Source organism: Ursus maritimus, unplaced genomic scaffold (genome assembly GCF_017311325.1).
Source record: "Ursus maritimus isolate PB19 unplaced genomic scaffold, ASM1731132v1 scaffold_9, whole genome shotgun sequence".
Classification (NCBI taxonomy): domain Eukaryota; kingdom Metazoa; phylum Chordata; class Mammalia; order Carnivora; family Ursidae; genus Ursus; species Ursus maritimus.
This window is the reverse complement of record NW_024427107.1, coordinates 61,730,389-61,747,421: the sequence shown is the minus strand read 5'-3', so window position 1 is coordinate 61,747,421 and position 17,033 is coordinate 61,730,389. Positions and strand designations below refer to the sequence as shown.

Sequence of the window (17,033 nt, the reverse complement as noted above, 5' to 3'; positions counted from 1 at the left end):
CTTTCAGTTGCAATCCTCTATTGCAACAAAACTTTTCTTTAAGACCATATCACTGGGTAGTATACTGAGTTCATGATCAGCTAAAACTCCCAAGTCTTTCTTAAACATGCTGCTGTTCAACCATGTATCTTCCTTCTTGTATGTTTTAGTTGCATTTTAACCCAACTGCAATACCTTAAGTTAAATATTATCTCCAGCCTTTTAAAATCTTTTGAGATCTTGATTGTGTGTCATGTAATATGTTAGTTAACCCCCTGCTTCAGGTCATATATAAATTTAATTAAGTGTACCTTCTGTACTATCATGCAAGATATGGTTAGAAATGTTGACCTTTCAGGGGTGCCTGGGTGGCTCAGTCAGTTAAGCGGCTGACTCTTTTTTTTTTTTTCAAGGATTTTATTTATTTGACAGAGAGAAAGCACGAGAGGGAACACAAGCAGGGGAGTGGGAGAGGGAGAAGCAGGCTTCCCGCTGAGCAGGGAGCCTGATGGTGGGGCTCAATCCCAGGACCCTAGGATCATGACCAGAGCTGAAGGCAAACGCTTAATGACTGAGCCACCCAGGCGCCCCAAGCGGCTGACTCTTGATTTCAGCTCAGGTCATGATCTCAGGGTCCTGGAATCAAGCCCCGTGCATAGGGCTGCATGCTCAATGGGGAGCCTACTTGAGATTCTCTCTCTCTCTCCTTCCACTGCTCCCCCACTTACACTCTGTCTCTCTAAAATAAATAAATATTAAAAAAAAAAAAGAAATGTTGACTTTTCATTCTTGATTAAAATTATTATTTTATTTCCAATTTCACCTTCATCTTAGACAAGCAGACTTTATCTGCTTCATCTCTTGCCTAAGTAGCTCTTAAATGCTGGGAATAACTTTTTTGCTTCCATTAGCCATCCTTTGTCCATTCTTCTTAAACTTATTGTGAAATTGCTATTTAACATAACTGAAATAAATTCACATCCAGCTTTAGTAATTTCTACTATTAGGAAGTCTCCACAGATAAACCAAGTTCTATAAAATTTACAGATAATGGAGGAAGGAAACACGAAAAGTCAGGATAACATAATGTGATAAAAGCATACCGGGGAAGTATTGACACAGAATGCTATAGTAATTACTGTAGCAATAATATCTGTAGTAATACTGTAAGTGAAGGAAAATGCTAGCACTGCCAGTAGTGAGCGGTTGGTGTAATGTACCCTCTTCTGGTGGTGTCCTCTTCAGTGAAGCTCTCTCATCTGTGGATGAAAATCTAAACTGTTGTAAATTATCAGTACCCAATTACCACAACTGCTTCAGAATCCTTCCTTCTAGCCAACATATTGCTATTTCTTGCCTCTGCCTTTGCATGTGTTATTCTCCATTAAACAGTCCTATTTATCCATTAAAACCTGACTCAGATGTCACCTCTTCTGGAAGGCCTTCCCAGTTTCCTCATCCCCCATAGGGTTCGTCACTTTTCATTTGTTTCTCAGTAACAAAGTGACTCTTCACTTTGTTACTTCACTTCACTGGAGGTACCACTCTTAGTATGCCCATAACACTGTTACATTATGTAGTCAAAATTTAACTCTAATTGTAAAAATGTTAATATATGATAAGTTTAGAAAATGCAGAAAAATTTAAAGAAAGAACTAAAAATCATTTTTCATCCTGTGGACTAAACATTTTAATACATATACAAGTTTATATCCTTTTTCACTTTATATAAAATTCCCAGAAAGCTGTTTTATAAATATCATTGTTAGTCACTGTGTAGGAGTAGACAATACAGCATATATAATGATTGTTGTATTTTTTAAAATTAAAATTTTTAGTTTCATAAAGAGCTGAAAAACATCTTTATCCATTAGGCTTTCTCAATATGTAGGGTAATCTAAAATAAAACTAGAAGTGTAATGAATTTCAAGATCAAAGGGATGATAATAGGTCTTGTAAGAGGTATTTCCAAACATGACTTGAATATTGCACTAGGAGTGCATAAGAATGCCTGTTGTAAAACTGCTGACACAGTACTGTCATTAAAAATGATTTCATAATAAGATTCTGCTACTTTGATGGGCATCTGATTGTTTACATTTACATTATAATAAGATATCAACGCTTTCCTTAGCACTTTCTCTACACATTTTATCTATTAAGAATATTAATTCACTATTAGTTTACTTTACACGAATTTTTTTATGATGTTCTTTGTTGTATGGATATTTAACTTTTATATAATTAAATCTCCTTTTTCCCTTGTATTTTCTTCTATGTTTTCCAGTCTCAGAAAATCTTTTCTCATCTAAATATTTCATAAACATTCTCTTCTCATGGTTTTGGAGGTCAAGCGAGATGTGTATGTGTGAACCTTGAACTTTGACATCTAACTGTCCAGTTGTCTAACGTGTGTTGGTATGAGTTAGAAATACAGCCTACTGTTAGATACCTCAATAGAATTGACTTAGTCATTTTTTCTGTGGACAAGGTACTTTCATATTTGTTGTATTTCCCCAGCACCCAGCAAGCACAATAGGCATTCAGTATTTATTGAATTAATTTGAATTGAAGAAAATTTGACTAATATTTAAAACAGTTTCTTCTCTTCCATTCAGGCTATCCCTGGAGGAAAAAGTGTAATTACTTTTTCACCAGTAAAAATCAACTGAGTATTTATTACATTATTCAGGTCATTCGTCTACTCGGAATTTTATGCTCTCTCTCCAGAATCTCCTGAAAGAAAATGTAAATGGTATTGTGCTTTAGAATTTGGCATCCCAGTGTTAAAAACAGAAAGGTGATCTTTAGCGTAGAAGTTGTCAAGTACTTTTTTCCATGGAGAGAATGAATACAGGAATTGAAGTCTAGACAGGTATTTCTTTTTCTGAAACTGAAATTCCTTGAAACAAATGCAAGAGTATCACTTTGAAAATTACCCATCTTTCTCGGCAAACTTCTAAATCTGCTTTCTTAAATTTTGTTCCTGAAATGTGGTTCTTTCAAATGTTTTCAAGTCTTTTTGAAAGAAACTTATGAAAGGAATCATATTTAGGTAATCTTTAACTTCTTTTGCAGAGTGCACTGAGTTTCTGTTTTCTTTTCCCCTTCCTCAGAAATCATTTAGGCTTTATTTATCCGTTCAGCATAATGAAACCTTACATCTGCATATTGTTTTTGTTTTAAATTTCTTAAGCACTTTCACAAACATTTTCTCATTTTACTCTTGTAAAAATCTTGAGAGGTAGATGGAGCAGATACTATCATTTTCTTATGTGAATAAACTCTTATATAAAAAGGTAAAATGAGTTAACTAATATGATACAGTAGCCACTGGTAAACCTAGATTCTAAACTGGGATATGGGATATCCAAGTTACTAAGCTGCCACCAATACTATCCCAAATATATATATATGTATATATGTGTGTGTGTATGTATGTATATATAGTTTTTAACCTCTAATTTATCCATTTTATATATATTTTTATATGAATTCAGTGAAATATTTTATTACTTAGGACCAGTGTATAACTCTTAGTGGTCTTTTACCAACTGTTAATAGGAAACAGGATCATTCCCTGTTCAGAGTATGAACTGGACCTTAGAACCAAACTGGTCTATCACTGTTTTCCCCAAACTTGACCCTAGGTTTTACAGATATTCTGACTTGGCAGGAAATGTGAAGCATATGGGCTCACTGCTTTTTCTTTCTTAATTCAAGCATGATAAACTACCCCATAATGAATGAATGAGTGAATGAATGAATGAATGAATGAATGAAAATTTTAATTCCCTAGAAAGATAATTATGCCAAGAATTTTCCAAGATGTGGAACTTCTGTGAAATAATGATAGTTGACCACTTAAAAAGAACAGCATTTCAAATAGCATAGATTACTACTTAATTTTTTAAGACACTAATGAACAGCATAGTTTCCCAAAACAAGAATAATTTCATAAAAAATAGTTTTCATATTATAAAACAATATTCATTTCAAGAATACTATATCATAGCCTACTCCCAGTTAATGTCTTTGCTTCTTTTCACAGCTATCCAGGTGGATTTAAACAAGTAACAGCTGCTCAACTTCACCAGAAGGATCCAGTAGCAGTAAGTTTATTGTATTTTTTTATTATTTATCATCTGTGGAAAGACTGGTTCAGAAACTGTTTTTCCAGTCCTGCTTCTCTTCTAATGTAGCTAGCATGCAAGGCTATAAATTCTGTACTTTAACTGTATCTCACAAGTTTTAATAAGTATTAACCCATTATTATTCAATTCTATATATTTTCTAATTAGTATTCATACTATGTTTTGCATGTAGCCAAACAGTTTTGTTGCTTTTCTTTTTAATTGCTTGATACCAGCCTGATTACCTAGAATATGATAATGTTCATTTGAAAACATCTCGGAGAGAGAGCATTGTTTGTATCTATGTATGTTTATATATCCATTATATCAGATATGCAGAGTATGTTGTTCCAGTCAAAAGTCTTAACCTTTTTTTGTTCATTTGATTTATTGATTACCTGAAAGAGTTATGTTACAGTCTCAATTGTGGGTTTATTTTTTCCCTGTAGTTCTATCAGGTTTTGCTTTGTATGTTTTGAAGATTTAGTGTTAGATGAATTTAAGTTTGGAATTATACTATTCCTAAGAATTAATCAGCGTATGTACTGGCCCTTTGTATCTCCAATAATGCTTTTTAACTCCAGGTGTATTTTTTTTTTATATTTTAATAAGCTGTATCAGCCTTCTTTTGCTAGTGTTTGCCTGATATGCCATTTTACTTTACATTTAAATTGAACTAGATTTTATTTTATTTTTTCCTCTCTTTCTTTCTTGCCTTTTTTGGATTGAGTTTATTTATTATTATTAAGATTAATCTATATCTTTACTTTCCTCCAGATCAAATCAAGGTCGTTAGAAGATTTTTAATACCTACTTTCCCTCACGATTCTTTCTCTATTCAACAATTTTTAAAACCCTTCGGATTTCAGCATTCTTGTTATTCTTGTTACTGTTTTACATAGTTACTGATTTTTTATGAATCTCTTTGCTTATAAATCCTTTCACATAACAGCCTTCCTTTGGGATTAATTTCCTTCTAGAAATACTTCTTTTGACATTCCTATCATAACATTCTTTTAATAGTAAACGCATTTTTGTCTGAAACTGTATCTTTGCCTTCTTTCCTGGAAGTTAGTTTTGCTTATTCAGTAATGTGATTCTAAGATAACTATTTTTCCCTGTCACCTGTTTGGAGCTATTGTTCAAACAGATTATAGCTTCTGTTACTGCTATTGATAAGTTACATGTCAGTTTAACTAGTTTCTTTGTATGTACTTTGTCTTCTTTTTGGATAGTTTTGAGATCTTTCCTTTGGTTTTCCTGTTTCTGTTCAAGTCTTGTTTTGCTTGAGGACTGGTATCTTCAGTTCTGAAAATTTGACAGCTCTCATGTCTTTTAAATATTGGTCCCTTTATTTTTTTTTTTTTAAATTATGTTAGTCACCATACAGTACATCGTTAGTTTTTGATGTTGTGTTCCATGATTCATGTTTGCGTATAACACCCAGTGCTCCATGCAATACGTGCCCTCCTTAATACCCACCACCGGGCCAGCCCATCCCCCCACTCCCCTCCCCTCTGAAACCCTTTATCTTTTATCTGTTCTTTTCCATTGAAAATCTGATTATACTTAACAGTAGATTGTCTCATTTCATTGTACATGATTCATTAGCTCTCTTTCAAATTTTATGTCTCCCCATCTGTACTGCATTGTCAATAATTTCTTTATGTCTATGTTCTAGTTCTCTATCTTTTTACCTATATCTCATCTGATCAATCCTTTTATTGAGTTCCTACTTTGAATTATTATATTTTTTTCTTGAAGATTTACTATTTGTCTTTTTTTCAAGTTTGCTGGTCAGTTTTGATAGTTTTTCTGTTTCTTTGGCATACTTTGGTTCCTTCTTATATTTTTTAAGCATAGTAAACATAATTCTTAGTGTTTATATCTGATTCTAATATTTGTGATCTTTGTGGATCTGTAATACATTGTTTCTGCTCAGGATACTTGATAAGCTCATGTACCTTGAAACTTCATCACTGAGAGTTCTTTGAGACCTATATCTTTTTTTTTTTTAAGATTTTATTTATTTATTTGACCGAGAGAGAGACAGCCAGCGAGAGAGGGAACACAAGCAGGGGGAGTGGGAGAGGAAGTAGCAGGCTCATAGCGGAAGAGCCTGATGTGGGACTCGATCCCAGAACGCTGGGATCATGCCCTGAGCCGAAGACAGACGCTTAACCGCTGTGCCACCCAGGCGCCCCTTTGAGACCTATATCTTCAAAGTGGATTTCTTCATAAAAATTTGCTTAGCGGGGGCACCTGGGTGGCTTAGTCAGTTAAGTGCCTGACTCTTGGTTTCCATTCATTTTTGTGATCTCAGAGTTTTGAGATCGAGCCCCATGTCAGGCTTTGCTTTCAGTGAGAGTCTGCTTGAGATTCTCTCTCCCTCTGCCTTCCCCCCCGACACATGCTCTCTCTCTATTTCTCTGAAATTAAAAAAAAAAAAAAAAAAAGTTGGCCTAGCTTCTGACAGGTGCATGGGGCTGTACCAACCTAAGACCTCTTTAAGCTATACTTTATAGACTTCTGGGTTTTGATCTCCATTTTAAAAAGGGTGAATTTGGGGCCTTGAGGGCTTGTGCAGTCAGGCTCATAGTTCTATGTTTCCTATCAGGAAAGATTTTTATTTTTTAATTTCCCCACTCTATACCCTGGATATTGACTTCTATTGAAAATCTAGGTTTATGGGGAAGTCTTTGATCCTACTTCCTGGCCAAAAAAAAGGGGTAGTCCTTTGAAATCTAAGCCCTGCAATAAGGTGATGCCCTCTGGGCAAATGCCAGCCTTAGGACTCTTTTTTGTACTACTTTCTCCTACTTCTGGCCTCTACTTGCTTCCATGCTTTAGAAGAGATTTTTTAAACAATATTATTAATTTCATTAATATTTATCATTTGAGCTATGTATTAGAAGTTTCTAATCTAAATGTTAGCTGTCAGTATTGCTAAAAACAGTCTCCTGTTGCCATTTCACAATTTTATTTTTCCTTCCTTAATTCTTTATAACTCAGTCTTTGAGCTATACTCATAGAATAGATAACATTTTCCCCATTAGGAACTATTTTAGCTTAATACCTAAATACATTCATAAATGAACAAAGTGTTATGCTGTGAAGACATTCTTTTTTATTTCCCTACAATGATGAATAAAAATAGCTATCCATTGTCAGGATACAATCATTTGTTTTTGGTGTAATACTACCTAAAACTTTCTTGGAGGTGAAGGAAGGGACATATTTTATTAAAGTAAGACCTAACATAAATTTGGAAGTTCCATGCTTTCCTATTTATTTTTACATCTTATCATGTATAGGTGTTTTACAAAAATATGCTCAGAGGTTGCTTAAGAAATATTTAACGTTCTGTTTCAAAACATGTTTTTAGGGGCGCCTGAGTGGCGCAGTCGTGAAGCGTCTGCCTTTGGCTCAGGGCGTGATCCCTGCGTTCTGGGATCGAGCCCCGCATCAGGCTCCTCCACTGGGAGCCTGTTTCTTCCTCTCCCACTCCCCCTGCTTGTGTTCCCTCTCTTGCTGGCTGTCTCTCTCTGTCAAATAAATAAAATCTTTAAAAACAAAACAAAACAAAAAACCCCCAAGTTTTTAGACTATTACAGGTCAAATAAAATATCCCATTTGACTATTTAGATGGATTGCATCAAATGGTATTAAAAAGTTGTAACAACAAATTGTAGTTTCAATATTTGATAAGTATTTTAAAATTTTAAATTTCTATGTTATTCAGGCATACTCACTATACACTAGGAGGCAGTATAGTCCCAACTTTTTTATAAGAATTTGGCAGTAGATAACATTTGTAGAAATTGTTTCAAGTTATGTTTTATAAACAAATACTAAAATGTATTACAGAATGTTTAATGAAGGCCTAGAAAATAATTCAAAATTAAATCCAGTTGAATCATTACCTCATTTAAATAATGTGATTCTTTTTTTAATTCTTAATTTTGACTTTGTATTTTGAAAAAGAATGGCTTGTTAAGGAAGAGGTCAGTTATTTTACTTCCAAATCAAATACTTAAGTGTTTGTCTGGAACAGTAGGTCTTCTGCCAGCACATAATCTGCTAATCAGTACTTGGTGTATGGGCTTGTAAGAGAACTTGTTTCATAATGCATCGTTCTGATTATTAGTACAGTCCTGGAATATTCTTTGTAAAATACATTAATACATTTAAATTGTTATTAGTAAGTTATTAAATATTTCAAAATATTTTTATAATTACACAGATCATTATTTGTAAACTCAAATAAATATGTTGATTCAGCTTTTCCTTATCCCTCTATTATATATTTTAGTTTCATTAATAGCTTCTTTGTCCTTCTTTTTTCTTTTCTTTTTTTAAGTTTTAATTTTATTTAAATACTCTCTACACCCAATGTGGGGCCTGAACTCACAACCCCAAGATCAAGAGTTAAATGCATTTCTGACTAGGCAACCAGATGCCCCACCTCTTCGTCCTTATATTTTTTCCTCACATGGTTCTTTTCTTATATCCCCCCCACCATAGTTAATAAAGTTATTTTGTGTGAAACAAATGGTACATGCCCTGGTTTACAGATGCAGAAGTTCTTTAATATTTATTAACCTCGCTTTATTCTGTCTCTCTTTCTGAATTCCTTGGAACTTATGCTTAAGCCTATAATTACTTGAGCTATAATTGCTTGATTGCATGCACACGTTGTGTTCTATTATTTGGGGTGTATATTGTTTGTATTTTTGCCTTTTTCTCTACCCTGTTGACTTAAAACCTTTTTACAGTTCCTAGCTTTCTCTGATTTGACTGTTATGTTTGCATTTTTTAATAGGGCAAGTTTTAAAAAACCAACTTGTTAATTCAAGTGACTACAACATTTTTTTAAGAACATGAACCCTAAATGCCATATAACCCTACCACAACAATAGAATTGCTATTGGGATATTCAGAGGATATAATGACTAGCTTATCCAGAAAAGATGCTCAGTAGTCTTAACAATGTCAGTTTCTACTTAAGACTTTTACAAATTAAAAATGTTGAAGACGAGTATCTAGATCAGTGCTGTCCAATAGAAATTTCTGTCATGATGTTCTATGTCTGCACCGTCAAACGTGATAGCCACTAGCCACCTGTGGCAATTGGCCACTTGAAATGTGGCTTGTGTGACTAACTGAATTTTTAATCCTTAATTTCTTTTCACAATAGAAATGTCTATTAAAATCTCCAGGACATAGAGTATTAATAGCACTAAACTGGAAAATATATATGGGATGCCATTAGCTTTTGTATATAGTAAGGTTTTGTAGTCTGATTTGATGAGAAAATTAAAGAAATAGGAAATCCTCTTATAATGCAACACTGTTCTAATATATATGGTTTTAATGTGTTTAACTTTAATATATGTCAAGTCGTATTCTTGGATTATGTGTACAGATGGTAAAAATTGATGCAGCCCTCCACATGTCCCTATCAGCAGCTTTATGGAGACCTCACAGTCTATTTGTATATACTAAGTACCAGCAGGCCCCCAGGAGATCATGGAACACAGGGTGACACTGTGTGACATTCTCTTGGCAAAGGATATATCAAATCACGTTCAGACCAACAAAGAGGATAATCTTAAAAAGGAAAAAGTAAATCACGGCAAGGTTAGTTTGCCATCTTGGGATTGCATATGGTAGAGAGATGGGACTTTTTGTCTTCTTGAGAAGTTACGGAGAGAAACACATTATAGGTGTGATTGCGTGTACTATGTGTCTGTTCTGGTTTGAATTCCAGCACCACCACTTATTAGATTTATGAAATTGGTTCTTTAACCTCACTAAATTTGTTTTCTCATGTGTGAAATGAGACTCAGCATCATAAACAAGACAACAAATATGATGTCGCTGACCACTGTACACACAGTAAGTTTCCAGTGAATGTTAACTGTTACCATTGCTGTAGATTTGTGACCTACGGAGTCATTCTCAAAACTGTATAGTCACGCTTACTTTATGAATTTGAAACCTCCTGATCTACCTGGAGGAAAGAGGATTTAAGGCCTCCCTGGGTTCTGCGCTATTCAGTACGTGACCGATTATTTGAGCCATAGGTTCTTGTACAAGCTTAGAGAATTTCTTCTTATTCTAGCTAATATCAGCACATATGTAGATTATTTGTAATCTCTTCCTATTGTCCTTTTCTTCAAAACTAAATTAAACCAAATAGAGCCTAAAGAAAATAGTAGTAATGCACAAAACAATGACAATTCCTTTGCTGTTGCTGCCACATACCTAAATTGGTCCTAATTTCTTTCCTTTCATTTCTGCTGTGTCTTAGCCCACTTGTTTTTGTCACTATCTCTAAATGTGATTGCCTTCTTAAATGCCAAATCAGATTTTTCTGGTTGAGTCCTACATATATCTGTTTTTCAGATTGTGAAACTAGCTATTTATGGCATGCTGCCAAAAAACCTTCACAGAAGAACTATGATGCAGAGATTGCATCTTTTCCCGGATGAGGTAAGTCAGTGATCGTTGGTAATGATGCTGCAACAAGGAACATGGCCAGAGCCCCTCTTAAATTGAGGGTATTCATTGCTAATTTCATCAGCTATAAAAAGCACGAATTTCGTTTACATTTTATGTGACTAGTAGCAAACCTTGTATGATCGTGGATTAATAACTTAGTTTTGATTGCTAATTATTTTCCTTGATTTAATTTTAGAATACTTGTTCCTAACTCAGAATTTACTCAGCTAAAAAAGTACTTAAAAATAGTTTTATGTATTACTATTAAACTATTTTAAGTCCTTAGTTTTTCTCTTTAGTATAATATAACGAAACAGTAGAGGTTCTATAATTAAATAGTTGAGTCCAGGCTCAGGAATCAGACTGTCTGGATTAGAATTCATGCTCCACCATTTACTGACTTTATGGCCATGGGTGGTTACTTATTATGTATGTTTCTCATCTGTAAAATGGAAGTAATTAAATGAGATTGTGGTAAGGGTTAAATGACGTAACATTTGTAGAGATTGTGGTAAGGGTTAAATGAGGTAACATTTGTAGAGACTGTGGTAAGGGTTAAATGTGGTAACATTTGTAGAGATTGTGGTAAGGGTTAAATGTGGTGACATTTGTAGAGATTGTGGTAAGGGTTAAATGTGGTGACATTTGTAGAGGGCTTAGAACAGGCCTGACACAGTAAGTGCCAGTTACTATCATACTGTGGTTGGGACTGTTGTCCTTATAGTTCTTACTAAAGGAATAATGTAGGAATAATTCCAGAACACCAAGTTATATCAACTATTTAAGCCCCTGTGTGCTCTATTTAGTTAGCCTAATGCATGAGTAAATTATTCATGCTTTTATCAAAACGGTTAATGTATTACCTTTGCTTTGCAAAGGTAATTTTCCGTTCACTTTACTTCTGAGGTAACAAGTATGGAAGTTATGTCATCATCTAAGAATAAATGACCTTCATGAAATCACAGTATTAAAACTTCTAGTTCTGATTGTACTGTCCCATTTTTTTTTAGGATCTGTAATTTCTAAAAGACACACGTGTATATATAGATAGATAATCTTAGTTATAAGGCAGTCATGTTTGAATGTGGATGTTGTAAGTATTCCTGGTAGTTCAGTTGAACAGCAAATTACTTAAATAATTTCAGACTATAAAATTAATGGGCCCATTTCCCCAAAAATTGATTGTCAAATATTCAAAAGCTTCATAGCACATTTTGCTGTCCAGGCCATAGGGAAGTAGACACTCATAGATTGCTGGTAGGAGTACAAAATGGTGCAACCCATAAGGAATCTGAGAATTTGGTAACATTGTATATAATACAATACGTACATAAGGAGATTCATGCTTGGTCCAGCAATCTGTTTACTCTGAAGATGCACAAGATTATTGTTTCCACATTATTTATAATAATATAATAGAAATAAGAGTTTATTCATAGGTAATTAGATAAACTATATTATATCCATTCAGTTGAGTACTGTGTAATTATAAAAAGAGAATGCCAAATATTCTTGTGAATTGATGATTTTTTCTAAGACATATTGGTAAGTTTATAAAAGTAAGGTGAGAAAATACAGAGAGCATACTACCTTCTGTATGCATGTATATGTATATATGTTTACACACAAATACATACTATATGTGCTTCTTTTTGCATAAAGAAACTCAGGGAGAATAAATGAGAAGATGAAGTTGGCTACTTATGGAAGCACGGGCACAAACAGATGGAAGGAATAGGGAAGAGAATAAGGTTTTTGGAGAATGCCTTTTAGATTATTTTTTTACCTTACCTTTCCTATGTTAAATTTTCATTCAGGGGGTGCCCTGGGTGGCTTAGTCGGTTGAGCCTTGATTTCAGCTCAGGTCATGATCTCAGGGTTGTGAGATCGAGCCCCACCTTTGGCTGCGTGCTCAACTTGGAGTCTGTTTAGAATTCTCTCCCTCTCCTTCTGCCCTCCCCCTGCTCGCTCTCTCTCTTTCCCTCTCTCAAAATAAATAAATAAAATCTTTTTAAGATTTTATTTATTTATTTGACAGAGAGAGACAGCCCCCAAGAGAGGGAACACAAGCAGGGGGAGTGAGAGAGGAAGAAGCAAGCTCCCAGCGGAGGAGCCTGATGTGGGGCTTGATCCCAGAATGCCGGGATCACGCTGTGAGCCGAAGGCAGACGCTTAATGACTGAGCCACCCAGGCACCCCAATAAATAAAATCTTTTAAAAAAACAAATAAAAATTATATGACAGCACTAGTAGAAATAAGCACAACTAGTGCCCAGATCTTGTTTTCTAAGTGCTATTCCTTATTAAAAGGAACCTGGTTCTCATTGGAGAAATGGTTTATTCTAGATCTGGAGCATAGAAAGAACAAAGTTACTATGGAGTATACACGTGCACATAATTATTATTTCTGCATTGTTCATACTGGTAAAATAATAAGTAACAGGAAGTAAGGCAGTGCTCAAAAATGGATAGAGAAATGTAAGAGAACACGGGAGGCATGTTGAATTGGTGTCCACTGACCAAATACGGAACTGCATGAGCCTTAAAATGAATGGTAATAATAATAATTACGTTAAGTAGAAGACAAAAATCTGTGAGCCCATGATGATAGTCCAAAAATTATTTTTAACTTGTTATAATTTCCCTTTCCTTTCTGGAGAAGGAAAAGCTTTTCCTTAGAGAAGAATGTCATCTAAAAAATTTAGAAAAGTCACCATTATCAGCATATTCTATAGTCACTGGGTAAAAGATTATCGTAGAACAAGATACACAATTTTAAAACATCATGTCACAGAGTACTTACTATTTGAAAGAAGAAAAGATACTTTTTAATGTTAAAGACATCTTGTGGACACCAACATAACCAAGAGATCAAACATCATTAGTATGGGACACACTGGCATCACGTGCCTCCTGCTATGAATAAAGCACTGAAGACCCAACATAAACTATATATTGCATCCCATCAAAAATGTTCAACCTGACTTTAAAGAAGAAACAATCCTATAAATCCAAATAAAGGGGCATTCTACCACATAACTGGCCTGGACTCTTCAAAACTGTTAATTTCATGAATGACAAAAAGCAGGGCAAGGCTTTGTGTTAAAGAGACTAGACTGTAGAACTTATTATGTATGCAAAACAACATAGTAACAGCATAATAACTAAATGTAACATGTGACCCTTGACTGGATCTTAGACTGAAAAAAGATATATAGGACAATATTTTATCAGTTTGGGAAATTTTCCTAAGCATGAATTTGTAATGTGGTGACATAGGAGACAATCCTTATATTTAGGAGATACACACTGAAATACCTAGGGATGAAATGTTTACAAATTACTCTCAAATGGTTCAGCCAAAATGAAAGTTTGTGTATGTGTGTTTGTTTATAGGTGAAAAGAAGGAAAGCAAACATGACCTATTTTGACAGTTGGTGAATTTAGGTGAAAGAGGAGTGTTCACTGTATTCTCACAATTTTTCTGTAGATTTGAAATTTCTTTGGAAATTGATAAAAGTAATAACTGATCACCTGCCCCCTGTTTATTCCACTCATTCTTTTCCTTATTCCCCCCATTTAGGTTAATCATTCCCTCTGTGCAGAGGGAATGATTAGATCTCTTAAGTCTCCGTGAACACATTCGGTTAGCGTGTTTGGGTTACTTCTCTGTGGGCAGATTAAAGGAGGTGCTTCCCCTCTTCCTGGTTTCATGCGTAATGCCTAATCAACAACTTTCATTCCTCATTTTGCAGTGTTTTAATCCATTCTTTCAGTAAATTGCTCTAATAGTGGGGAAAATTTGGAAGCTCATTTCAGTCAGAATTCTCTTCAATTCGGCAAACATTTACTAACCCACTATGTTCCACACCCTCTGCTGTGTAAGCACTTGGCAACTTTTAAAATTGTCTTTGTGAATGATAGAGGGACTTTTTTTTAATGGCTTCCCAAAGGAGTGTGAAATATTCATAAACTTTTACAAATACCAAACTGGCAAGTAGACTTTTTCAGGAAGTAAAAAATTAGAGCAACTTCATATTTCTATGTCCAGGCATCCTCTCCTTGTTCCAGTGCTGTGTAATTAAACTTAACAGATTTGAATACATCAGGGAAGGGATGTTAAATATTTTTAAAATGCTTCTCAGTGAAGAAACACATTGTCAGTAGTATTTTTTTTTTATTTTGTATATATTGGCAGTGACTCACCCTATACAAACCATAATTTTAAAAAGCCAACCTAAGTTTTTTAAAATATTAAAATCTTGTCATATTAGATTTTAGAACAAGTTTATCATGCCGTAGAGCTCTGATTCTTTAAAGCTATTTTAAAATTATATTTTGATTCTTAAGACATTGAATAGAAAACAATGATTGTTTTGATCCCGTGTCCTTTCCCAGATATTTGATTACCAATTATGATATGCTCTTTTCAGAGAATTGTAATTTACTCTGTAATAACTTTTTTTTAATGGTAAGGAACATACTGTTATGAAAAGAGGGAAATATATCTACTATCCCTGTAGAAATACTCAGAGGATACTTTCATATTGATATCCAACCATTATTTCAGTAGAGTCTCCAAAATTAACTTACAATCCAGACTCACAAGACAATTCCCTTTCTCTATATCTGTATCATGAGCAAGTATAAATGTAAATTCTCTTGGTTACTCAAGCTCTTCACTTTTTTCATTTCCTTTACTTTGTTCAATTTCTGTTCTTTTAAAATATCTCTCAAATACAGGCTTTAGTCTTTAGTTTGCTCTTCATTACCCAAATTCAGACTTTTTTTTTTTTTTTTTTTTTTGCATTTTACCTTTCCCTTCATTTTTCAGAATACTTGAATATATTAACCAGGGGAAAATCCTTATGGGCAGAGGGAATACCATTAATAAAGACACCAGGTTTTCAGTGTGGAACAATGCATGAAAGGCAAGGAGGCTGATAACTCAGACGCCGTGGACGGGTGTGTGTGAAGAGGTGATGTCGCAGAGGTGGCCTAGGAGTGAGGACACTGGTTTGAGAAGTGACATTTTTAAACTTATAGGCCTTTAGAGTCCATCATCTTTTTATTTCCTTTTATATTCTGAGCACCTAGCACAATTTCTGGTTCATAGAAGGAGTTCAGTTAATGTTTGTTGGCTAAATGCCTCAAAGATCCAGCAGGTTTTCATTGTCCAGTTTTTTTCTGGCAACAACATGGAGTATGAATTGAAAGGTTGTGTCTCTGGAAGCCATAGACCCGGTACATCCACTCAGTCATATGAAAAATCATGAGAATCGGCCAAGGCAGTGGTGCCTTTCTGCAGTTGAAAGGCCGGGGATAAATTAAACAGTTTAGAAAAAATAGATAGAGCTTACTGACTCGATAGTCCTCAGAATTGAAGATGTCTGATTTATCATGAGAAATATGTTTGTCAAGATTAAAATATAAGGTTAATATTATAACGAGATTACTTTTATCATTAATATACTTCCAGGGATTTTCATGGATTTGTAAAAATTATATTGTTTACCTCACTGTATAAATATTCTTTTGTTATTTTTTAATATTTACTAAGTATTACTAATTTATTAGTAAGGGACATATTTTAAGAAAACTAAACCTAAATTTTATTTAACCTAGGACATACCAGAAGATATTCGTAAGAATTTAGTGGAAGAGCTTCCTCAACCACGAAAAGTACCCAGACGTCTAGATGAATATACACAGGAAGAAATAGAGGCTTTCCCAAGAGTGTGGTCTCCGTAAGTCTTTTCTCTTTCCTGTCTTTTTTTTTTTTTCCTGTTTTCTGTTTTTTTAAGCTCAGTTTAGTATCCCCTGTTTCCTTTATCAAATGACAAGATCCTTGAGGGTGTGAAGAGTGAACTTTTTTTTTTCTCCCTTGGATACTCTTTCCATTTTCCACCTGCAAATAAATTCTAGATGTTGGTATAAGAACCAAAAAATCTCTAAGTCTTAAAACCTTGCTGTGTATGTGGAAGGGTGTTCATAGGTGCCTATAGTGGTCAGATACTTTGTTTGGGATGACATTACTTGGATTGATTGTGGTCTCTTGGAATGATAAATAGATAGTCATTACCTAAAACAGAGTGATTCTCCATTTTCCAGATTGCTTCACTAAGCTTGAGAGTATCATCTAATGAGAAGTCATCAATTCTGGATAATTAATAGTCTTAATCCAAATAGAAAAACAAAATAACAAACACTTTTTGCTATCCTCTACACAATTTCCTCTGTCTGAGGTCCCGAAAGCTGCTAAGTGTTGACGTACTGTCTCCCAGGTTTGCCTATCTGGCCTACCACCATCTCCGTGACCTGGCTCTGCTCTGTCTCTGAAGCTTAAGTTGTCCCCACTTCACTGGTCTAACAATAGCAGCCTGTTTAATATTGTCACCTTTTTACACAATTTAATTC

At 34.5% G+C, this 17,033-nt stretch overlaps 1 protein-coding gene across 1 annotated transcript in view; it reads left to right on the top strand.

Moving 5' to 3' along the window:
- The window catches only part of MRPL13 (mitochondrial ribosomal protein L13), a 46,341-nt gene that overhangs the window by 16,510 nt on the left and 12,798 nt on the right, over nucleotides 1-17,033 (top strand). Inside the window, exons 4-6 of the mRNA XM_008689302.2 lie at nucleotides 4,031-4,091; nucleotides 10,521-10,607; nucleotides 16,242-16,363. Of these exons, the coding sequence (XP_008687524.1) occupies nucleotides 4,031-4,091; nucleotides 10,521-10,607; nucleotides 16,242-16,363 (270 nt within the window). The remainder of the gene's footprint in view (nucleotides 1-4,030; nucleotides 4,092-10,520; nucleotides 10,608-16,241; nucleotides 16,364-17,033) is intronic.